Raw genomic sequence first — 25,509 nt, forward strand, 5'->3', positions numbered from 1 at the left:
TGAGATATAATTCATATACCATACAATTTACCCATTTACATTGTACAGTTCGGTGTGTTTTCGTGTATTCAGAGTTGTATAACCATCACCATAATCAATTTTAAAATTTTCACCCCCCCCAAAATCCTACACCCATTTTAGCAGGCACCTTCCCAGTTTCTCCAACACCCCCCTTCCCCCCACTCCCCAGTTCTAGGCAACCAATAATCTGTCTTTAGATTTGCCTTTTCTGGACATTTCATATAAATGGACTCATATTATGTAGTCTTTTCCTGACTGGCTTCTTTCACTTAATATTTTCAAGGTTCATCTACATTTTTTTTTTTGGCTGTGCTGCGCGGCATGCGAGATCCCAGTTCCCTGACCAGGGATCAAACCCATGCCCCCTGCAGTGGAAGCTCGGATTCCTAACCACTGGACTGCCAGGGAAGTCCCAGCAACCACATCTTGATCACTGTCAGCAGCTTACCATGGCTGTGGGCCCAGCAGCGGTTTTCTCCTTTTTCTTTTCTCCTGTATGTTTTAGGCTCTTACTCTTGTTCTAAAGAAATAGAAACAAATTCTGTCATTGCTGAAGATTGTTCTGTAGAGCTAGCAGGCTAGTGGTAAATTTCTAGTATGATGATTACAGTGGAGTATGGGGGAACTCTTAGGGGGACCAAGTCTGGGTGAAGAGCAGCAGATGCCGGAAGGTGGGAAGCATTCTGGGACGCTTTATAATCCTCAGATATTTTTCTATTTTTTGTTCGCAGGTTTACCATCTTGCTCTTGGATGCATCTAGCACATGGAAGTGAGGGCAGGACCAACTATTACTATAGCAGGGCAGCCAAGGGACTAGTGAGGCACAAAAGGACTGTCACGGTTAAGTAGGAATAGGTGTTTCCCAACTGGGACATTAGCTAAAAGGGTTGCATAAAGAAGAGGAAGCTGGAGAAGCTGTTCCCGGAGCGATGTATCTTACATGACAAGTGGTTACATGCTCCAGAAGGGTTTAAAGGTCACAGGAACACTTACTTCCCTATGTTGTACATAATTAGAGAATAAAGAGCTCCTGGAAAAAGGAAGAACCAATAAGAACAGGATTCTGATAAGGCAGAAAAGAACTGAGACATGAGTCAGGAGAGACCACCCAAGTGTGAGGTACACAAACAGGAACCTATTACCTGAAGGGAAGTTCTGTGCCCTCCAGGAATGGAACATAACCACGTTCCATGTGACAAGGAAAAGAATTAAAAACAGAGACCTGCAAATGGAGACAAATTATACTACTGGAGCTATATGAAAGGCAGGAGGCTTGGTCCACACGGCATGTTCTGGAAAATAAGAAAATGTAGGGATCCCAGAGATGCTGGTATGAAGAAACCTGCTTTTGGCCCTGGAAGGCAGTGTACAGGGTGAAGACTTTTTAAGGGAGGGGCAGAGTAGCAGCCATAGATAGAACTCATGTGGACCAAATGGGAAGTGAGCCACTTCCTAAAAGTTGTACCCAACATGGGACCTTGTTGGAACTCCCTAAATCAACCCAATCTACTGCCCATTTCTGCTCATTCAGGTAGGACTAAAATTGTAGCTGGAAGAGAAGCATCTTTTTTTTTTTTTTTTAAGATGTTGGGGGTAGGAGTTTATTTTTGCTGTGTTGGGTCTTCATTTCTGTGCAAGGGCTTTCTCTAGTTGTGGCAAGCGGGGGCCACTCTTCATCGTGGTGCGCGGGCCTCTCACTATCGCGGCCTCTCTTGTGGAGCACAGGCTCCAGACGCGCAGGCTCAGTAACTGTGGCTCACAGGCCTAGTTGTTCCGCGGCATGTGGGATCCTCCCAGACCAGGGCTCGAACCCGTGTCCCTTGCATTAGCAGGCAGATTCTCAACCACCGCGCCACCAGGGAAGCCCAGAAGCATCTTTTAAAGGTATACAGTTCTGAGCAGGATGCTAAGGGTTTTGGAGCATGGCTTTCATTGCTTTCTTCCCATTGAGATCCAAGGCTATGAGAAAAAGAAGGGGGCTATAAGAGAATAAACAGCTCTCTGAAAGATGTGGCAAATGCAATCCAGATTTCTAGATAGAAGCTGGAGTTAGTGGAACCATGGGCTCTTGCCCAAGGTCACTCATTAAGCACATCTCACAAAGAGAAAAATGTTTGCCTGGGGATCAGCTGACTTGTCAAGTAAGGCTTTAAGTCAAATATGAATCGAGAAGGGGAGAAATATCCAGGGAATACATAAACTGGTTTTTGTGTAGTGTAGAAAAAAAGATAGTCTAGAAGGTGCCTGGTGATAAGCAGAAGAGCTTGAGAATGGGGTCAAACACAAAACCCCAAAACCTCCCAACATTTTACATGTCAATGAGTACCAAGTATGATTCTAGAGCAAGTGGTAACCAACTACAACCCAGAGGCCCACTGCTTGTTTTTCAAAATAAAGTTTTATTAAACATAGCCAAGCTCATTCATTTGTGTATTGACTATGGCTGCTTTTATGCTACAACGGCAGAGTTTAGTTGTGACAGTGACTGTATGGTCTGCAAAACCTAAAAGCATAATTACCATCTGGTCTTTTGCAGAAAATGTTTGCTGACCTCTGTTGTAGAGTCAAAGTACTTGGGTTCAAGTCTCAGCTTGGCCTCTTAACTAACTGTTCTTGGTCTTTTTTTTTTTTTTTAATTTAAAAAAAAATTATTTATTCACCTATTTATTTATTTGGCTGTGTTGGGCTGCGTTGGGTCTTTGTTGCTGCATGTGGGCTTTCTCTAGTTGCAGCGAGTGGGGGCTACTTTTCACAGTACGCGGGCTTCTCATTGTGGTGGCTTCTCTTGTGGAGCATGGGCTCTAGGCGTGCGGGCTTCAGTAGTTGTGGAACGCATGCTCAGTAGTTGTGGCTCGCAAGCTCTAGAGCGCAAGCTCAGTAGTTGTGGCACATGGGCTTAGTTGCTCCGCGGCACGTGGGATCTTCCCGGACCAGGGCTCGAACCCATGTCCCCTGTGTTGGCAGGCAGATTCTTAACCACTGCACCACCAGGGAAGTCCTGTTCTTGGTGTTTTTAATACCTAATATTACTATTTGGCAGAACGTTCCACAGAGTTCAGCTTGGGAAACAATGCTGTAAGGCCACGTTCATTTTATTAGAACAGCTAACATTAGAGAACACTTGCCTGGTGTTGTATTAAGCACTTGCCATGCATCACCTCATACATTCTCACTATGCCGCTACTTTACTTACATTCCCAAAGGATGCCCAAAGGCATGGATTTGGAATCACCCAGAAATAAACCAAGTCACTGAGCCCAAGCATGTTTGTTTCTCCCCTGCTCCAAGTGCACACATATCAATCTTTTTTATATAAAGATTTCCTTGCTGTAAAGACTTCAAACCTTGGCTTGTTCTCATATGGGCACCTTTGGCTTACTGTAAGTAGGGAAGAAACTTTATATACGCTTAGCTCAGGTGACCTAGTGGTCCCCTGGGAATATAAGGAGTCCTTTCTTACTTGAAGATGCATTTTGGTACAGACTCTGAATCACTTACCTGTATGTAAGAAATGAAAGAATAGCATAGTGGGGTCAGATGCGTACCTGACAGCTTCACCTGCAGCAAAGGAGAAGGAAATCACTGTTACTGTAGGAATAAGACGCTCTCCCCATTCCTAGGAAAGGCATTCTCAACTCACCAGCTTTGCCATATTTTTCAGAACTCCTCTGGAGTGCTGACACACCTGGAGATACTAACAAAAGATTCCAAGATTTAGCATGCCCTCCTATATAAATGTCCCATGAAACTACAGGTAGTGACTCAGTGAGCAAATGGAGTATGACTTATTGCTCTGACTGGGGAGGGAAAAGAAAATAAGCTACCATATTCATGGAGAATCCTAGACTCAAGGCTTCCTTTTTCCCCTCCTCTAAGCTCCAAAGCTTCCCAGACAGCAGGTAATAAAGGGTTTCTGTTTCTGACTTGTTCCATTTATTGCTTTAAAAATCCTTCAGGCTGGTAGTCCCTGCATCTAGAAAACCAATGACTTTGCTGTTTTTGCTTTAGAAAAAGCCAATAAAGATTAGAGGTTCTCAGTATTTCTACCACAGAAGCTTAGTAGCCATACCTTGTAGCCAGAGCTGCACCTTCTCAGAAATGGCCACACTGCTGTTTGGGTACATGGTGTGAGGTGGTCTACTATCTTTCTTGGGTTGTCTGCGCCTTTCTAAGTATTTAATGTGGGTCGTTGCTAGAATCAGAACTAAATTACCTAGTTCTTATCACTCTCTGAATGTCTGCTGAGAATCAAAATATTTCAAGTACAAAAAGAGTTTCTTGTTAACAGATACTAAGAAGCATTAATTTAAACCCAGGGCAAGTTATGCCTTTTATTTTTTAAAAATAAACTCATTCCCTACCCTAGTACCTGACCTGTGAGGCATTTAACACCCACTTGTTAAAGGAACAAACACCTTGTCAGTGCCCAGACTGGTCTGAAATAGTCTAATTTTTTGTTCAATTGGAATCAGATTAAGTTCTATAGCTATAGTTTAGACTGAGTCTTAGAAGGTGTTTGAAGAGGCATTTACTCTCCATCAGGTGCTACATACTCATATGCTAAAGAAACAAGGGCCTCTAAAAACAGATATAGAATTATGCCTCAACTGTTATTTCCGGGCCTGTGGAGACGGCTGCCACCTACTGATCAAACCATCACTTGCAAAGATGTAGGCAAGAGCTCTCTGTACAGGGGCATTCTGCAGCAGTGGGTAATGTCCTGGCTGGGTGGGACAGAATGATAGTAATGATTGTCTCTCCAATACTCACATATCTGACAAGCGCTGTAAGAATGGTGTACATTTTGCAAAGGTCCTTTAATAAGGTGTCCACACAGCTGCCTGATGGCAGGGCTGTCTGCACCAGCTCGTGGAAAAATGTAAGCAGAGTTCCCAATTGTATGATGATGGCTTTCTCGATGGGATGATTTGGTAGGGTTGCCTGAGAAGAGGCTTCTTCTGAAAGGAAAGGAAACTGGCATATTCAAACCCAACTGGCCTTATTTTCTAGCTCAAGTGAAAGAGATTTAGAAACCAATGAAACATCATTAACTAGGAAGTCTGTAGGGAAAATGAGCATGTATTTAATTCTTCATGCAGAATACATTAATAATCATGCTGTCATAAGGCACACTACCTTCTACTTCCTTCATTACTTTGGAAATCTAGCACAAACAAGCAGAGCTCAGGGCATTTGCTTTTATGCAGTCCTCAAATTCGGATTTTAGTTAACTTACCTGGTATGATTTCTTGGCTCACCTGTCCCTTAAGCTTGGTGATTAGCCAGTCCACTTCTTCTAGGACCTTCTCAGCCTGACTCAGAAGAAGTAACTGTGAAAGAAAAGAATGCCTGGCATGGCTCATTGCACACAGCTGCTGGTGTAATATGATAACCATGGCCACCTGTGGGTGGGTTACAGGCCTCAGGACGCGAGCCACTATAATTCGCTCTTCACAGGGAATAAAATGGAAGGTACGACAAGGTTATTTCCCAAGGGTCGGGGATCAACACTTACACAGACAGTAGGGGCAGCTGTTCTCAAATTCACCATTGCAAAGTGGTTTGTTTTCTCCACTTCTACATCCTGGGGAGGGAAAGAGAGGTGAGATATAATGACAGTAAGGCTGCTCCCCTGGCCTCTATCCCCAACTCAGGGTGTTGTATTAAAGGCTCACTATGGTACCTGGTCTATGTCTCCAAGATGTCCATGGATATCCTGGGACAAGTCACGCAGCAGGGTCACAGGACTCTTACACAAAACATGGAGGCTGAAGAGCAAATTCATCAAGCCCTTGCAAAATGAGGCATCCTCTAGGAGGAGGAAGGAAAGAAAAGGTAAGTTAAAATCCAAGTCAGTCCTTTGGGGGGTGTGGGGTGCCTAACCGGAACATGTAGCTCGTCATGTTTCAGGCGCAATATTCCTGTGCTGCACACACTCCCATCAAGGCAGCTCTCCCACAAAGGTGCGCTTCTATCCACGAGTCAGGGAGATGTTTCCCATTATTAGTCACTATCACTGCATAACTAGCACACAGGTCAAGAAATAGAACACTACCAGCACCCCAGAACCGCCCCCTCCGCCCACCAAGGAAACTGTTATTCTGCCTTGTAACTGTAGTCCAGTTTTGTCTGATTTTGAACTTTGTCTAAATGGAATCGTACAGTAAGTACTCTTTTTTCCGTCTGTTGTCTTTTGTTGAATGTTATGTGTGTGGGAGTCCTCCATGCTGTGCGTCAGTGGAGTTTGTTCATTCTCATTATAGTATTCCACTGTGTGTATACAGCACAATCCCTTGATCCATTCTACTGCTGATGAATGTTTGGGTTCGATTTTGCCTATCAGAATAGTGCTGCTGTGAGAATTCTTCCACCTATTTTTGCTGGGAGTGGAACTGCTGGATCATAAGCATACGTTTAATTTTAGTAGTTAGATATTGCTAAGCAGTTTTCCGGAGTAGTTATACCAACTTACAGCTCCAGCAGCAGCGAATGAGAGGTTCAACTGTGCTATATTCTACCAACGCTTGGTTCTGGTATTGTGTGTGGTTTTTTCATTTTGGCCACTCTGGTGAATTTTCTAAATGTTGTTTGGTGGTGATGATTTTATATAAAGCCTAAAAGGAAACATGTCAGGAAACTTACCCCAGCTGTTTTCCTTGCAAATCTTAGTTGTCCAGGATAACATCTGCACAAACTAGAGATCATACAGATATTACAGAAACATGCCAAAAGACAGACCTAGGTGTTGTCAGACTAAAAGAGCCCTAGACCTTTCCAAGTCTAAGCAAATCACCTGCTAAAACACGTGCCTGGATCTAAAGTGGTAATCTACTAAAAATAGCATAAAAATAAGTCCAAAGTTATGAGAAGACTTATTGATACTTTTCTCAAATATAGCATATGGCTCAATTCTCAATGCCCTCATTAAGGGCCAAAGGTCCTGGGGTCTGGGCTCTTACCCTTTGAGCTTCCTCTGCCCCTACCACCACGGTCTAGGGCTAAAGTACCCTCTTTCCTCTTCCCATGCCCCACACTCTCTGCATTTGAGACATCTTTAAGGACAGTAAGCTAACAGAGGTACAGGAGAGTAAGATCCTGGCCATAGTGATAGTTGAATTAGCTATTAGGAGCCAAGAGGCCACAGGAGGTTAAAAGGGAAGAGGGATTAAAAAAAAAAGAAGAAGAAGAAAGAAAAAGAAAAGAGGCAGAAAAACAGATCGGGGAAGCTTAAGGTCTTGGTATAGTAGGTCCTATGTTGCCAGATACACACTCAACTTTCTGCTTCAGCAGTTGTTTGGGATAGGCTTTCAGCCACAAAGGCACTGAAATGCAGTGATACTTAAGAGTAAAACGATGATTAAGAATCTAGTTTTTGATCTGTTGGGGAAAAAGATTAATTTAGAGGCTAACTGAAAGTTCTCTGCGAACTGATATAAAAAGAGTTTCCAAGATACAGTGATTACTGTAGAATACTGATTTCCAGAATACAGTATTAAATGCAACAAATAAATAAAGCAGGATGCTGAACAAGTTTTTGTGTGAAGAGGGTAGGGTCAGGAATAAGAATCTATATTCATATTGCTGTATAGGAATAAAAAACTCTTTACATAAGAAACTAAAAGAAGATATTTACTTATCGGGGGAGAAGAAGAACTGAACAGATGGAGGACATGGATAGAAGGGAGACCATTTCCTGTAAATCTTTTTATAATTTCTGTTTTTCAAATCACAGAACTTTATTACCCATTCAAAATTATTAAAAAATTTTAAACAGACTACCTGAAGTTATGAGGGGGTACGTGATGAAAATTAAATTTTAAAAATTTCCTGTTTATATTAGCCTTTCCAAATCTATTTATTTTCCCTCAGATGTCACCATGTTCCAATTCTCTGTCTGTGTTTCTTTCCTAATCCTGGGCTCCTTGCAGCAAAAGTAGCAATATGAAAGAATGAAGCTGAAAGTAAAGTGCAGATGCGTTGTTTTGACCTAGGATGACATAAGTAACAAAAGGGATTTTCTTTGGGCTACCTGGAACTAGGATAACAGGAAAATCAAGTCTGCTTTTCAGTGCTCAAACACCATAACACACAGGGCTATGGTCTGGCTAGCTCTTCCTAAAGCAAGGCCTTACACAAGGAGGCTTGCATCTCAGCACTCCAACTCGTCTCCTCACAGATCAGGAAGGAGGTGTGGTAGAACCACACAGCCCTAGGCTCTCAAGGACTCTCTTTATCATCCTCTAGGGAAATCACTCCTGAATGGAACAGACCCACAAAATGTGGCACTTCTCTTATTCTATATGTGTGAATGCTTTTGTGGGTACATACATTCTTCGTGTATGTGTGCAGACCCATACACATATACCTAAAACCTATCTGGGCAGAACTGATTCTGTTTTAGGACTATGATCACGCTTTCTGACTTATCACCTTTTGTTGAATCTCCCCCAAACTCAGTACCAGCTAACCTTGATGACAAAGTTAACTGCTGAATGTCAGCTACCTTCTTGATAATTAACATACTTTCATTTTAGAAAAGAAGAGAAAACACCAAGAGTGGGGAAAAACCCACATTAAGAAGGCTGAACTCCACAGATAAACAAGATTTTTTTTCTGTAGCGCTTACTGTTTACCCTTGACAGTGGCCAAAAAAACAAAAGCAGTAATTATAACACGGTAGAAACACTATGTAGCGAAAGGTACATCTTATAGATCTTTTATTAATTCAGAAGCATAACTGAATATATTATTTTAAATAAGCCAGATTTCAAGCAGACATTTAGACATATACTTTAGGACGCAATACTCCTTGCCTTCTGAGGGATGCTAAGTGGGAGTGAATGAGTGGTACTCATACCTGAGTGGAGGAGGGCTCCAGTAGCTTGGACAAGTCGGAGAGAACAGTGACGAGGAGGAGGGCTTCTTTGCTGTTAAAGTCTTCTTCTTGGCTGCTAAGTATATTCAACAAGGACCTCTGAGAAAGGAAAAGTATACACAGAAACATTAGCAGACATGTTACTAGCAGGGAGAAGAGACATCTACCCAGAGATTCCTAAGGCTGGGACAGAAAGGATTCATAAACAACAAAATCCAAGAGGATAAAAGCTGAAAATAAACCTGGATTGAATAGGTGGTTTCCTACCCTGTTTCTGATTGTAAGTCTAAGTGTTCTCTTGAGAACTATGGACTCCTTCTCCAACCCCCTGCCAAATGTACATCAGGAATGAATTGTGCACCCAGTTTTTTTTTCTCTTTGTTCTGGCCGCGCCACACAGCTTGCGGGACCTTAGTTCTTTGACCAGGAATTGAACCCAGGCCCATGGCAGTGAAAGCACTGAGTCCTATCCATTGTACCGCCAAGGGAATTCCTGTGCACCCAGTTTTGGGTGGTTCGCAACTCCCTGAAGCCCATCCACTGACCTCAGGGCTAGACCACGCCCCAGTGCTGGTATTCCCTATACACCTTCCCTGTTTTCCTTTTCTCTGTTTCTCTCTCACCACCTGAAACACTGTATTTTGTCTGTTAGTCTCTTCCCACTACAATGTAAGCTCTGTGAGGGTAGGGTTTTGTCTCTTTTATCCCTTGCTATATCTTCAGCACCTGGAACAGTCTCTGGCATATAATAGGAACTTTAAAATTATGTATTAAAAGAAATCCTCTGTGATAAAAGATCCTGATATTGTGACAACCAGTGGTTAGAAACTAATAGGAGGGACTTCCCTGGTGGCGCAGTGGTTAGGAGTCCGCCTGCCAATGCAGGGGACACGGGTTCGAGCCCTGGTCCAGGAAGATCCCACATGCTGCGGAGTAGCTAGGCCCATGAGCCACAACTACTGAGCCTGCTCTAGAGCCTGCGAGCCACAACTACTGAAGCCCACGCACCTAGAGCCCACACTCCGCAGCAAAGAGAAGCCACCACAATGAGAGGCCCCGTGCACCATGACGAAGAGTAGCCCCCTCGCTCCGCAACTAGAGAGAGCCCATGGGCAGCAAAGAAGACCCAACGCAGCCATAAATTAATTAATTAATTAAAAAAAAGAAACTAATAGGCTTCACTGTCCAGTCTTTATGCAATCTGACAGACAAAGCCAAATTACATTTGCATGCATTAACGGGCTCCTGGCTACTTCTTTGTATCAGCTCAAACAGTGATTCTTAGAGGCACTGACTCCTGCAGGTTGGGGTGGCTTAAATACACATCCTTCCTAGAACCCTTTTAAATGCATTCTCTCTCATTCTAAGAGCTTTGTCTTGTTGCTTGAATGATGACCCAGAAGAAATTCCTGTTCTACTTGCTCACTGTCTGCCCATTCTCACCAGCTGGCCCTGCTAACAGTCCCTTTCCAAGGACCCTCACAAAGTACTGCAGTTTCCCAGGCTTCTCACCTGAAACTGCCGGATCTGGAATGCTGCTCTTTGAGTGACACTGACTTCCACCTCTTCTTCCTCCTTATCTGTGGCATCTAGGAAAGGAAAAGAACTCTATCTTCTTTGAAATGGGCTTGGGCTTTTTTTTGCCTTTTCATACTAAAATTTTAGGAAGCCAAAAAAGTCTAGAGGCAGATTTAATTATATTCCTAACATTCTGCAATTTCTTAATACTATATCCCATTTTCCAGTCACTGTTTGTGGATAAATGTAATCCAGTAAGTGTCAATTCTGAATCCACTAGATGTCACTCCTTAGCAACATTAGGACTTCTCAGGTGTCCTCTGCTAGGTTAACAACTAGAATCAAGAGGTTTGGTTAAGAAAGACAAACTCAGATAGAGCCAATTTATCAAAACTGAAATGCCCACCCAGAGCCCTCAGAAACTGATGAATCTTGGGCTGGTAGAACTGTTGCACGGCACTGAATATTTTCTGCAAACCCTCCAAGCACAGCAGCGAGATGCTCTTTCCTTTCTCTTTCTTTCCTGACTCTTCCACTGAAGTAGGAATTGAAGTGTATCTCCAAAGCAAGACCCTGGGGAAAAGTGATTTTATTTTCAAAGTCAGGTTCACTAAGGTACAATTTACATACAGTATAATTCCCATCCTATAGATGTATAGTTCTATGAATTTTGACTAACTTACACAGTTGTGTACTCAGCCCCACAATCAAGATATTTCCATTACCCCAAAAGTTCCCATGTGCTCCTTTGTAATCAATTATTTCTCCTCAATTTTGCAAGCAACCACTGGTCTGTTTCCTGTCCCAGTGGTTTTACTATTTACAAACTATCATATAAAAATGGTATCATTCATTATGCAGCCTTCAGAATCTGGCTTTGCTAACAGCATATGCTTTTGAGATTCACCTATGTTGCTGCATGTATTGGTAGTCTGTCCCATTTTATTGCTGAGTAGTACTGCCCACAGCTTGTCCATTCACCAATTTATCCATCATCTATTGACAGACTTCTTGGTTGTTTCCAGATTTTGCTGTTACAGATACAGCTGCCGTATACAAACCTTTATATATCAACATCTACTTTCGTTTCTTTTGGGTAAATACCTAAGAGTGGGGTGGGAATATCATATGGTAGGTGTGTACTTAACTTTTTAAGAAACCGCCACTATTTTATAAAGTGGCTGCACCATTTACATTTCTGTCAACAGTGTATAAGAGTTCAAATTCTTCCACATCCGTGATAACACTCTAGTATGGTCAATCTAAACTTTTAGGCATTCTAATAGGTGTTTACTGATATCTCATTGTGATTTTAATTTGCATTTACCTAGTGTTTAATTATGTTGAACATACTTTTGGGTTCTTATTTGCCGTCTATACATCTTCTCTGGTAAAGTGTCTGTTCAAGTATTTTACCCATTTTGCAATTTGTTTTCTTAACAAGTTTAAGAGTTCTTTATATACTCTGGTCACCAGTCCATCATCAGACATGTGTTTTGCAAATATTTTCTCCTCATCTGTGGCTTGTCTTTTCATTTCCTTAAGAGTGTTTTTCAAAGAACAGTTAAATTTTTTAAAAATATCAACTGTGCTTCTGGTATTTCATCTAAGAAATTTTTACCTAAAACAAGGCTGCAAAGCCTTTTCTGTCTTCTTCTAGATGTTTTACAATATTTGGTTTTACATTTATGTCTCTGATCCATTTCAAGTCAACTTTTTGTAGATAACATGAGGAATGGATAAAAGATTCATTTTTTCACATATTCATGTCCAACTGTTCCAAAACTACTTGTTGAAAAGACTTTTCTTTCTCCATTGCATTACCTTTGCACCTTTGTCAAAAGTCAAGACCATACTTGTGTGGATCAATTCTGAACCATCTATTTCTGTTCCACTGATTCTAGCAATACCACACTACCTTAAACACAGCAACTTTATAGTAAGACTTGAAATCACATAGTGGGAGTCCTCTAACTTTGTTGTTTTATTTCTCATTTGTTTTAGTTACTTTAGGTCCTTTACTTTTCCACATAAGTTTTAGAATAATCTTGTCAACTCCTACAATAAAGCTTGATAGGATTTTGATTGGTATTGTGTTGAATCTATGGATTAATTTGGGAAGAATTCACACCTTGACACACTGAATCTTCCAATCCCTGGACACTATGTCTTTCCATTTACTTGGGACTTCTCTCATTAATGTTTTATAGTTTTCATCACATCAATCTTGCATGTTTGTGAGATTTATCACTAAGTAGTTTTCATTTTGTGACACTACAGTAAATGGTACTGTTTTTAAAATTTCGATTTCCAGTTGTTCACCACTAGTATGTACATAAAAATACAGTTTTCGAAAAAGCTGACCTTGAATCCTGCAACCTTATTAAACTTACTTAACAGATCTAGTGGCTTTTAAAAAAATTCTTTGGAAATTTTTATGTAGACAATTATGTCTATAAAGACAGTGTTATTCTTTCCTTTTCAATCTGATGTCTTTTCTTTCTTTTTCCTGTCTTACTGCACTGTCTAGGACCTCCAGTATGATTTTGAATAGTAGTGGTGAAAGCACATGGGGGAAAGCACTGAGTCTTTCTTCATTTAAGTATGCCGTTAACTATAGGGTTTTTGTGGATATCCTTTATTAGACTGAGAAAATTCTCTTGCATTCCTGGTTTGCCAAGAGATTTTTTTTTTTAGATGTTGGGGGTAGGAGTTTATTAATTAATTTATTTATTTTTGCTGTGTTGGGTCTTCGTTTCTGTGTGAGGGCTTTCTCTAGTTGTGGCAAGCAGGGGCCACTCTTCATTGCGGTGCACGGGCCTCTCACTATCGCGGCCTCTCTTGCTGCGAAGCACAGGCTCCAGACGCGCTGGCTCAGTAGTTGTGGCTCACAGGCCTAGTTGCTCTGCGGCATGTGGGATCCTCCCAGACCAGGGCTCGAACCCGTGTCCCCTGCATTAGCAGGCAGATTCTCAACCACTGTGCCACCAGGGAAGCCCTTGCCAAGAGATTTTATCATGGTTTATGTTGAATTCTGATTGCCTGCATCTACTGGGATGAACATATGTTTTTTTCTTTAGTCTGTTGACATGGTGAATTACACTGATTTACAAATTTTGAGCCAACGTTGCATCCTGGGAAAAATTCCACTTAAATGATAAGTTATTCTTCTTATAAACTGTTGGGATGAATTTGCTAATTTTTTTACATCTATATTCATGAGAGAATTTGGTCTGTACTTTTCTTATTAATGTCTTTGGCTGGATTTGGTATCAGGGTAATTTACACTAGCCTTATAAAACGAGTTGGGACATGTTCCCTCCTCCATTTTCTGGAAGAGTCTGTTAAATTGGTATTATTTCCTAAAATGTTTGGTAGAATTCAACAGTGGAGACATGTAGGTCTGGAGTTTTTGTTGAGGGAAAATTCTGAATCACAAATGCAATTTCTCTAATAGAGATAGGATTACTCAGGTTACCTATCTTTTCTTGAGTGAGCTTTACAAAAATTTGTGCGTTTAAATTATGAAGTTTATTGGCATAAAGCTAACATTGTTATGAATTTTTAATATGTGTAGAATCAGTAGTGATGTCTCCTCTTCCTCATATACCCGATATTTGTAATTTGTGTCCTCTCTTTTCCTGGTCAGTTTGGCTAAAGTTTATTGAATTTATTGATCTCAACTAGATTTTTGTCTCATTTTCTCTATTGTTTTTGCTGTTTTTCCTTTCTTTTTTAAAAAATATTTATTTGGCTGCATTGGGTCTTAGTTATGGCACGCGGGATCTTTGTTGCAGCATGTGGAATCTTTCATTGTGGTACATGGGCTTCTCTCTAGTTGTGGCACGTGGGCTCAGTAGTTACGGCACAGGCTTAGTTGTCCTGAGCCATGTGGGATCTTAGTTCCCCAATCAGGGATCAAACCTGTGTCCCCTGCACTGGAAGGCGGATTCTTAACCACTGAAGGCGGATTCTTAACCACCCCTGCATTGGAAGGCGGATTCTTAACCACTGAAACAGTCCCCTATTTTTATTTTCAATGATTCTACTTTTGTCTTTATTATTTCCTTCCTTTTTGCTCACTTTCATTTTAACCTGCTCTTCTATTTTCTTAATGTAAAAGCCTACATTAGAGATTTCAGACTTCTTTCTAATATAAACACTGATTGTTCTAAATTTCTACCTGGACACTGCTTTAGCTGGACCATACAAAATTTGACATGCTCAAATGTTCATTTTCATTCTATTAAGATATTTTAAATTTTCTGACTTTACTATGGGTTATTTAGAAATGCATTTAATTTCCAAATATACGGGGATTATCCACCTATTTTTGTTACTGCTTTCTTGTTTAATTGTTGTGGTCAGAGAACATGCTGATTTCTATTTTAAAAATATGTTAGTTTGTTTTATGGCCCCAAATATGGTCCATCTTGATGAATGTACCATATGCACATGAAAGGAATGTGTATTTTGAAACTTATTTAATGTTCTATAAATGTCAATTAAATCAAGCTGGATGATAGTGTTGTTCAAGTCTTCCACGTCCTCCCTGATTTTCTATCTATTTCTACTGATTACCAAAAGAGGTAGATTATTATTTGTGTATTTCTCCTTCAGTTCTATCCCATTTTTGCTTCAAGTATTTTGAAGCTCTGTTGTTAGGTACATATACATTTAAAATTGTTATGTCTACTTGATAAATTATTTAGTCATTATGTAATATCCCTCTTTATTCCTGGTAATAGAATAATGTTTTATATGTGACTAACAATCCACACCAAAACATGACTAGGAAAAAAAACCCAATATAGTGACTGCACTTTCACCTTTACGGCAATGCCCAACCTCAAACGCACCTTCATCCCCACCCCCAATTTCTTCTCTTGGAGACTCCACAGCATGTGGAAATGGTTTCTAAGGGTGAGTGGGGCTTACCGAGTTATGTCACAGAGGTTCTGAAAGACCTTCTCTGGGTTTTTGCCATCAGGGCCACTCACATGCCCCATTTCCTTTAGCTGCTGTACCTTCTGCAGAGCCACACTCACTGCATAGCGCATAAACTCATTGCTGGACCTTAGAACAGACAGGCTCTCTTCATGACTTTGGGTACTGTCCCTAGAGAGAGAAAAAGAGAAAGATTCCTCTACAGCTACTGGGACCTGGAATTAGCTTTTCTAGGGACTGTTCAGGATAATAGTACCCAGCAAGCTCTAAATGACAGACTATAGGCAGCCCATGCCAGAGTCACTGCCATGGCTGTCCTACAAATATCATTCTCAGTGTTACCTCACTTTCTCCCCCTCCCCCATTCCTTTAACTCCGATGAAATTTAAATGTCAGTCTTAGTTTTCTTTAGTGGTTTTTTGTTGTTGTTGTTCCTTTTTTTTTAAAATTCAGGTTTTTCTTTCTTCTTTTTTATCTGTTAGCATGTTTGAGCTACTTAGGTTGATTTTCTTAGAACACATTGTTGGAATTCATCCTATTTTTTCATTCACTAGTCCATTGTTTCTGATTTTTCCTTTAATAATTCAAAGTATCTCTTTAATGCTTAGGTAGGATTGTTCTGCCTTCATTTCAAGAAAATTACAAACGTCCTACCTTACTGCTTACTGTATATGTGCTAAGAACTATGAATCCAAGCTAGGTAATATCAGTGAGCCTGGGTAGGTATTTTTATCTTCACCACACTGCTGTCTTTAAGCACTCTGTTAGAACCTTACCTGAAAAGAGCGGTGAGAAGATCAGACACAAATTTCATGGACAAAAAACTGTCATTTGTTTTGTTGGCCATTTTAGTTTTGCCTTTACCAGCTTTTTCATTAAGGATGTCAGAGAGTTCCTTGTAACACATAAATAAGCTCAGAACCTCCTCAAACTTATTCTTACTGTGTAAAAAAGAAAAAGAGACCACCAAGGACAAGCATCAGAATATTGTGGTTTATTTTCACATACAGTAATAAAGAAATCACAATGCTTCTTTAGATGTCATATTTTAGACCCAACATTAAAAATGAATGGATCTTCATTAACATAGTACTCCCAGGTCATACCAATCTGGGTTATTTCTTTCCTTCCCTTATTTATACCAGTCTCTGCAGAGAATGAAAGTTCAATACTACCACCAATCAAAATTTCTCTGTCAAAATCAGGATTTCTTATGTTCAGGGTCTAGGGAATTTTGAATACATTAAAGCCTGCTGGAGGGACAAAATTCACCAGCCTCTTTGGCATATGCTTTGGTGTTCCCTGGTAGAAAGAACATAGTTTGGTCTTAGGCTACATGCCCATTAATAGATAGTGTATGGTCTGTGGTCTGTTCATACCTAGCATATTGTTAGTGTTAAAAAAAAAAAAAAAACGCACACACACACATAAAATGAACTACAAGTAGAGTCACAGCAATACCTTACCTGAAATTACTTACGGAGAAATTATATTCTATTAGAACCTCACAAACTCCCATAACAAGACAAGCGCAGATATTGTTTTTGATGCCAATACCAGTGCTCTGAGAAAAATCTGCTGATTTGTCCTAAAAGACAGAAGATAAAATTAATAAGCTACTAAAAACCTCCATTATTCAACACAGCTGAGACTTAGCAATTACCAGTTCAAAGTCCTCTAGTTCACTCTTAATCATTCTACTAGTAATAGACTCCAACATATCATCTAAGTCTTGGTAGAATCCCTCTTCTTCCTCCTCTTCTTTCTGCTGTAGGGGCATCACTCTACTCTTATACCAGGCCAAACAGTGTTGAATATAACATAGCAGACAATCCTGCAGAAGAAAATAATAATTGAATATTCTTGTTAAAGGATAACCTATGAAGCTGTTGATAATCAACAAATAATCCTTATCTATAAGGCTAAAGTAAGTTATTCATTAGCATCACAAGTTAAGTCAATATGGATTAACAAAACCGGAAAAAAAAATTGAACTAACAGAGGCATTGTTTTCTGGCCTTTTCCCAAAGGCACTGGCTTCATAAGTAGCTGACACCTAAGAATGCAACATCAGATGTGCTGCCTCTGATCTGGTACAAACACCATGGAGCCAGGTTGTGAAATTAAATCCTCTCTAGCTCCTTTGAGTCCCAGAGGCTATTCTAAAGATAGGGGTTTATGTTGAGGGAATCTTTGGGAGACCAATCTTTAGCATCTCTGATCCAGGCTGAGGACATCTCAGTTATAAGTCACTCGGGATGAGAGAGTTTCAGTTTTTATCTTTTCTTCTCTTTCTGAGGCTAGACAACGAGAATAGAAAACCAACCTGTCCTAGTTCCTCTGAAGGTTCGACAGAATGCCAATTCTAGCTCAGCCTAAATCATATACCCCAGACTAATGAAGCAGGTCCCCTGGGTTCATCTGCTTCTGGGTGACCTCCTTCTCTCCATTCTAAAGTATATTTATTTAGTATATGTAATCAAAGAGCCATAAACGGGAGATAAAATGCTCCTTGGGAGAAACAATGGATGCCTTGATTTAGTAAAGTGCTGACATGCAGATATCTTACCAAGAAAACCAAGGTGAAGATGGGTCAGAAAAGATAAGCAGTAAGAGTTAAGAGTAAAAATTCATTGGGAGTACCAGGAAGAGCGCTTCACAGGGGAAGGTATCTGTTTCTGAAGATCAACCATATCAACAGGGCTGACAGTTTTACTTAAGAGTAAAAATAATGGCTCTGGGAGGAGGGAAAAAAGTCTCACCAGTGGTTCCTGTAGAGAGATCTGATCTCCTTGGGTCAGAATACAAGCTTCTAATTTCAGAGGTGGCAGCATATCAGGTTCCGGCTCATAGAATGGTTTTAACTGTGTATGGTAAGGAAAAAGATACCATGGCTCATGAATGTTTTTCACTTTTTTAGCGGGTCAAGCTAATGGCACCTTTAACGCTTTCTAAGACATTATTTCCCAACTGTCCAAAGAACACTGCAGCAAAATTTATATTGCTTTGGCTCAACCATATCCTTTGCCCTTGCTTTAGGCACTGTACTAACTGAGATCTTCTTTCCTATTTCCACTTCATAACCTCTCCTATAAAACATCATACTCTCTCACACCAATTCCTAAATTTGTATAGGCAATCAGGATTTTCAGTATAGCTTGAGGGTTAAGAATATAGGCTCTAGAGTCAGACTGGCTGAGTCTAAAATCCCAGTACCACCACTTATTAATTCAATAAAGGTATCCATGCCTTGGTTCCTCATCTGTGAAATGAGGATATTATTAATATAAATGTATAAATTTGTATAAGGATTAAACATGCTAACACACGTAAGGAGCTTCAAATACTACTTGGCACATAACAGAGCTCAAAAAACTGTTAGTTTACCGCAAAAAAAAAAAACAAAAAAAAACCTGTTAGTTAACTCAGCCATAAAAAAGAATGAAATAATGCCATTTACAGCAACAAAGATGGACCCAGAGATTATCATACTAAGTAAGTCAGACTGAGAAAGACAAATATTATATGATATCACTTACATGTGGAATCTAAAATATGATACAAATGAACTTACTTACAAAACAAATAGACTCACAGACACAGAAAACAAACTTATGGCTACCAAAGGGAAAAGAGGGGGTATAAATTACGACTTTGGGATTAGCAAATACCAACTACTGTACATAAGATAAACAACAAGATCCTACTGTATAGCACAGGGAACTATACTGAACATCCTGTAATAAATCATAATGGAAAAGAATATGAAAAAGAATATATATATAACTGAATCACTTTGCTGTACACCAGAAACTAATACAACATTGTAAAATCAACTATACTTCCATTAAAAAAAAAGTTATCATTTTTCTCTTTTTTAACTTTTGGAGTCTGTAGAATTTTACAGGTCCACATACTAACCTAAGTTGGGAAGCACTGGTCTATGCCTTCAGTCATAATTTGCGATGTTAAATGTGCAAATGTAGATGGACTGATCATTACAGGTTGATAGATACAATATAACAGGATACAAATTTTATATAGGATCAGGTCCAAGGCCCACTGAAAGGCTTTTGATGAATACGATAGGACCTTCCAATAATTTCTCCACATCTGAGACCTTACTTTCAAATGGAGCTTCTTTAGCAGAATTATCACAAAGCAATGGCATAAAAAGGAGGGAGAGGGAGAGAAAGAGCAGTTCCATTTATAGCAAAATGGTGGACTAGGGTTTAGAGAAATCCTCATGGTAAAGAACAGTAAATAATATTGCATTAAAAATTTTATATAGACATATTTATTAAATAGATAGCTAAGAGGAAAGGAAAAGGAAAGTAAAAAGGAATCATGAAATTAAAGACAAAGCCTAGGGTCCTCATGGGGTGGAGGGTGGATCAGAAACCTTCACATAAAGCTCGAATTCTCAGAAGGAGATATTCTTAGTGGATAAACCTAAAAAATAAATCCACCACATGGAGGAAGATGGTAGAGCGATATGTATCTGTCTAACTGACCCCTGACTTTAGGTGAAAGGGGAAAAATGTCTCTCCTGGGACTTTCTAACCACAAGCTATTCTCCAAACGTAGATGGGGTAGAATTCACACTACCTGTGTAGTCCGAAAAATCAAAAGCCAAAAACCTAGCTGAAAGTTTAAAGAAAGATAACATATAAGTTTGAAAAAAGTTAAGGGAAAAAATGGAAAAAAGGAAATAGAGACAATTTCAAATTTTACATAAACTAGAAAAAGAGGGAACATCCCTAAATCATTTTATTAAGCTCATACTAAACCAAGGAAGTTCAGTATGAGAAATGAAGATTACAGGCCATTCCCTCTTACAAACATATATGTGAAAGTCCTAAATGAATACCAAACCCAGTAGTGTATAAAAAGGTAATATATCATCATCAATTTGATTTCATCCCAGGAATGCAATTTTTTTTTTTTCTTTTGGCCGTGCCACACAGCAGGCAGGATCTTAGCTCCCTGATGACCAGGGATGGAATCCACGCCCCCTGCAGTTGGAAGTGCGGAGTCTTAACCACTGGACCACCAGGGAAGTCCCCCCGCCATGTTGCTTTAAAAGATTAAATAATATAATTCATCACAGTAATAGGTTAAAGGAGTAAAATCATAACGGTCATCTCAATAGATACAAAAATGTATTTGATAAAATTCTACATTCAAGAGTAAAACAACAGATCTGAAATGGCAGAGGAGAAAGTAAACTTGAAGATAGATTATGAGCAAATATCAAATCTGAAGAAAATAGTGTAAAAATATTGAGGAAAAATGAGCCAAGTCTCAGAGATATGTAGAATAATATCAGGCATTCCAACATACATACCAATGAAGTCGCAGAAGGAAAGGAGAGAAAAAGGGGATAGAAAAAAATATTTGATGAAATAATCAGTGGACATTTCTCAAATTTGGTGACAAGCATCAACTTACAGATCCAAAAAGCTTAATCAACTCCAAATAGGAGAATAACATGCTTGGACTCTTGAGCTACACGATCTGAGTTCAAATCCCAGCTCTGCCACTGATTAACTGTGTGACCTTGGGCAAATTAAATTACTTAACCTCTCAGACCCTTAAAATATACATCTGTAAAATGGAGACAACAGTTCTTCTTTCACAGGGTTTTGTGAGGACTAAATGAGATCATCCACCATATAGCGCGTCATAAATTTCTTGGCCTTCTGTAAGTGCTAAACATTAGGTACTGTTGTCATTACTATTAGTACATAATAGTATCTTGAACTCTCTCAATATATAAAAAGATTCATGTAATGAAATATTATTTAGCCATAAAAAGGAACGAAGCACTGATACATGCTACAACATGGATGACCCCTGAAAACATCAGGTTAAGTGAAAGAAGTCAGTCACAAAAGACCACACACTGTATGATTCCATTTACAGGAAATGTCCAGAATAGGCAAATCTATAGGGACAGAAGATAAGTGATTGCTTAGGGGTAGGAGGTTGGGGGAAGCATGGGAGAATTAGAGGGTGGTAGCTAAATGGTGTAGGGTTCTTTTTTCCTGAGGTGATAAAATGTTCTCAAATTGATTATGGTGATGGTTGCACAACTCTGCAAATATATGAGTTATATTTTTTTAAATGGGTGAATTGCATGGTATGTGAATTATATCACCACAAAACTGTTATTAAACTGTTATTAAACAAACATTCAAATAAATGCTTAATGAATAAACGTTGAGTAAAAGGTCTTATTTACAGCAGATATTCTCCAGTTGAATTCTTCTCATCTTGATAATCCTCTGAAATAGTTCATAATTTAAAGCTTTTTTTAAAACTGAGAAATACAGAAAATAACCTAATAGACACTCATTAATATGTCACTCAGATTGAACAAATGTCAATATTGTGCTATATTTTCTCCAAATCTCTTTTTCTTCTTTCAGAAATAAACATAACAAATAAAGCTGCTGATGGCCTCTGTATAAATGGTTCTTCAGAACGTCCTTCTAACTTAGGATGTAGACTGTTAACTGAGAGGGATAACTGTCAGATAATGGCAATAAGTGGTGATTAAAATAAAACAACATGAAATAGCATCACATACCTCAGGCATGGTCACAATGTACCACTGCACTAGTTGGGAACTATTTCATGTTTTGAAAATTATGAAGAATGTCAATCGCCTCTTAATGCCTTAGTATCTGTTCCCTTATATCCATAAAAATACATTTTACCTGTGAGAGCAGAGTTTCCATGATTGAATTAGCCAGCTGAGAATTTCTTCGAAGGACATCATATAACCCCTAAAAGGAATCAAACAGAGGACAAATAAGCTCTTTGATGAATAAATGAACAACAATATCCTAACAGATTTAGGTCTATGATCCATTAAAAGGTAATTTTTTCCCCCCAGCATCTGTAAACTACATTTATTGTGTGCTTACTGGGCACATCAGATACAAAAGAGTTGGGATGGGGGCAGGTAAGAACTTAAGAAATTAAATATACACATTAATTTTACCATGAATTTAACTACTAGGGAAGTACAAAACTTGTACAAGTTATACTTTATAATGAAATTTTGATGTCTGTCAAAAGGATAAGTTATACATACAATGCAGTAAAAATGTTTTAAAATTGTGCTTAGTATCACAGAACTACCCTGAAATGGGTTGATAAAATGCCTATACAGCATTATACAGATATATTTCACATTAAAGATTGCTTGTAAAGTACAAATACTTTGACCCCATTGCTGAGAAATTTATGGCTGACAACTATATGTGCAGTTCCTCTAAGAAACATCGCAGTATTTGTAGTCCATCTCTCCTTTAAACTCCACCTTATTTTTAGTTTCACTTACTGAGTTTTCAGAACTGTTTATATTTCTTTTGTCTGATCATCTTCTTTGAGTTTCCTGATTTCATTTTTTAAACAATTTATAGTTTCACGACTTGCTTTTAATCTCTCTTTAAGCTCTGCAATTTCAAAGTTTGTTTTTTTTCCCACAGCTTCTAATTTTTCTCTGGTTTTCACTTCAAGTTCTGCAAATTCCGTTTCATGCTTATAGGCTCCTAAGGTAAGCTGACGAGATGTTGTTAATAATTATAGCATCACTGCTGTTGGGTCTTGAAATATCATTTCATCATAGAACTCTGAAACCACTGTCTTTTTTCCCAGCATTGCACTGGTGTCTGATTGAAATAGTTTTGTTTTTTTTAAATTAATTAATTTTTGGCTGTGTTGGGTCTTCGTTGCTGTGCACAGGCTTTCTCTAGTTGCGGCGAGCGCGGGCTACTCTTCGTTGCGGTGTGCGGGCTTCTCACTGTCATGGCTTCTGTTGTTGTGGAGCACAGGCTCTACACGTGCAGGCTCAGTAGTTGTGGCTCACGGGCTTAGTTGCTCCGCGGCACGTGGGATCTTCCCAGACCAGGGCTCGAACCCATGTCCTCTGCATTGGCAGGCAGATTCTTAACCACTGCGCCACCAGGGAAGCCCCTGAAATAGCTTTAATAAATGATACAGGGTTACAGGTCTTCCATTAGGATCAATGAAAAATATTTTGATGATTATTTCGAATTCACCCCAACCTGTTTCAGTAATTTCATATGGAGGCTTAGTAACAACTCTTAAAGGATTGCCATAGTTTTCATATAATTTAAATTGGATTTTCTTCACATACGCTGACATATCCCCATTTCTGTATGGTTTTACATATACTGTCCACTGATGGGTGTGCCCATCCTCTTCTCTCTTCTTTCCAAAATATGGAGGAACATTACCATAAACTATTGGTTTAACAACAGTAACCCCCTTCACTCTCCCGCCGGAGTCAGGCTCAAATTCGGCCATGCTCTTGAACATACTGTCCTACGGAAGAAGCCGCCGCTGCCAGGGAAAGAGACTGGGACTGGCGGACTTGCCGCTCCGCTCCTCCCGCGCGGGCCCAAGGAGGAGGGTTTCTGGCCGAAGGAAGAAGAGTCAGCAGTGCTCAGGGTGCTGAGGAATCGCCAACGCCTCACGGCAGAGGGCATCGCGGAACCCCATTCAGCCCCACGCAGGAGGAAAGAAGGACGGGAAGGGTGGCGGCTACAAGGTAATTTTTAAAATTTGGAGGTAGATAAGATTGAGATTTTTTTTTTGAATATGGATGACTGTGCAGAAAAGAGTTATTAACACAGTGGTCTGAGATTGCTATCCTTAGAAAGGTCTGCTTCCAAGGTTGGCCCTTGGCTGGTGGCTGGGAATTTGGCTGGTAAACAGTTTTTTCCTATACTGATATAAAACTCCCTAAACAATGAGAAGCTTACTGTGCCTAAACTGTTTGTACAAACAATATAGTTTATGCTGAAAACCTGATTTCCTTCTGGGAGTTAGGAATTTTGGTATGTGCTAATAAGTAAGGGTGCCTATGTGACCAGCTGCCAATAAAAAACCTTGGGTGCTCTCTAATAAGCTTCCCTAGTAGAATATGCTTTGCATATGTTATCACAACTTATTTGAATATGCTTTGCATACGTTATCACAACTCATTTGCTGGAAGAATTAAGTGCATCCTGTGCAATCTCACTTGGAGAGGACTCTTAGAAGCTTGCACCTGGTCCTCCTGTGGACTTCAGCCTATGTGCCTCTCGCCTCTGCTGTTTTTTGCTTTGTATCCTTTAACTGTAAATCTCAGCCATGAGAACAAATTTACGCTCAGTTTTATCAGTCCTTCTAAAGAAATCTTTAAACACAGAGGTGGTTTTGGGGACCCCCAATACAACAAACAATTGTTCCAGCACCATTTATTGAAAAGACCATCCTCTCTCCAATGAATTACCTTGGGATTTCCGTCAAAACTCCACTGACCAGGGACTTCGCTGGTGGTGCAGTGGTTAAGAATCCGCCTGCCAATGCAGGGGACACAGGTTCGAGCCCTGGTCCGGGAAGATCCCACGTCACGGAGCAACTAAGCCCGTGTGCCACAACTACTGAAGCCCGCCTAGAGCCCGTGCTCCGCAACAAGAGAAGCCACCGCACCGCAACGAAGAGTAGCCCCCACTCACTGTAACTAGAGAAAGCCTGCGCGCAGCAACGAAGACCCAACGCAGCCAAAATATTAATTAATTAATTTTAAAAACTCAACTGACCTTTATACTTGTTCAATTGTTTTGTTCATTTTAGGTGGTTTACACTCCACATTAATTTTATTATTATTATATACATTTTAAAATGTATTTATTTATTTTTGGCTGAATTGGGTCTTCGTTGCTGTGTGCAGGCTTTCTCTAGTTGCAGAGAGCGGGGGCTACTCTTCGTTGCGGTGCGCGGGCTTCTCATTGCGGTGGCTTCTCTTGTTGCGGAGCACGTACTCTAGAGCACAGCCTCAGTAGTTGTGGCGCACGGGCTTAGTTGCTCCGCGGCATGTGGGATCTTCCCGGAACAGGGCTCGAACCTGTGTCCCCTGCATTGGCAGGAGGATTCTTAACCATTGCACCACCAGGGAAGCCCCACATAAATTTTACAATTAACTTCTTAATTTCTACAAAAAAAGCCTGGGATTTCATTGAATCTACAGATATTTCTGAGACTTAAAAACATTAACATTAAGCATTCTCATCTGTGAACACTGCATATCTCTCCATTTATTTAATTCTTTAATGTCTCTCAGCTATTT

The 25,509-nt window shown here is 39.8% G+C and overlaps 1 protein-coding gene and 1 pseudogene across 4 annotated transcripts in view; both read right to left on the reverse strand.

The window, feature by feature from the left end:
- FANCI (FA complementation group I) overlaps positions 1-25,509 on the reverse strand; it is an 80,075-nt gene that overhangs the window by 3,011 nt on the left and 51,555 nt on the right. For 2 of the 3 annotated variants that reach the window (XM_082619816.1, XM_082619818.1), the window contains exons 19-35: positions 22,085-22,153; positions 18,125-18,226; positions 17,026-17,196; positions 16,829-16,950; positions 16,139-16,303; positions 15,354-15,533; positions 10,822-10,988; positions 10,410-10,486; positions 8,880-8,996; positions 6,665-6,716; positions 5,706-5,833; positions 5,538-5,606; positions 5,259-5,352; positions 4,793-4,980; positions 3,663-3,716; positions 3,521-3,580; positions 470-541 (exon numbers count right to left, since the gene is read on the reverse strand). In XM_082619816.1, the coding sequence (XP_082475942.1) occupies positions 470-541; positions 3,521-3,580; positions 3,663-3,716; positions 4,793-4,980; positions 5,259-5,352; positions 5,538-5,606; positions 5,706-5,833; positions 6,665-6,716; positions 8,880-8,996; positions 10,410-10,486; positions 10,822-10,988; positions 15,354-15,533; positions 16,139-16,303; positions 16,829-16,950; positions 17,026-17,196; positions 18,125-18,226; positions 22,085-22,153 (1,887 nt within the window). The remainder of the gene's footprint in view (positions 1-469; positions 542-3,520; positions 3,581-3,662; positions 3,717-4,792; positions 4,981-5,258; positions 5,353-5,537; positions 5,607-5,705; positions 5,834-6,664; positions 6,717-8,879; positions 8,997-10,409; positions 10,487-10,821; positions 10,989-15,353; positions 15,534-16,138; positions 16,304-16,828; positions 16,951-17,025; positions 17,197-18,124; positions 18,227-22,084; positions 22,154-25,509) is intronic. The other variant, XM_082619817.1, reaches the window with a different exon arrangement.
- On the reverse strand, positions 22,681-23,755 carry LOC309803285 (YEATS domain-containing protein 4-like; annotated as a pseudogene). The gene is made up of 2 exons: positions 23,338-23,755; positions 22,681-23,037 (listed from the first exon to the last, which is right to left on the reverse strand). The product of its transcript is annotated as a YEATS domain-containing protein 4-like (transcript).

This window comes from Mesoplodon mirus (genome assembly GCF_964341445.2).
Source record: "Mesoplodon mirus genome assembly, chromosome: 4".
NCBI lineage: Eukaryota > Metazoa > Chordata > Mammalia > Artiodactyla > Ziphiidae > Mesoplodon > Mesoplodon mirus.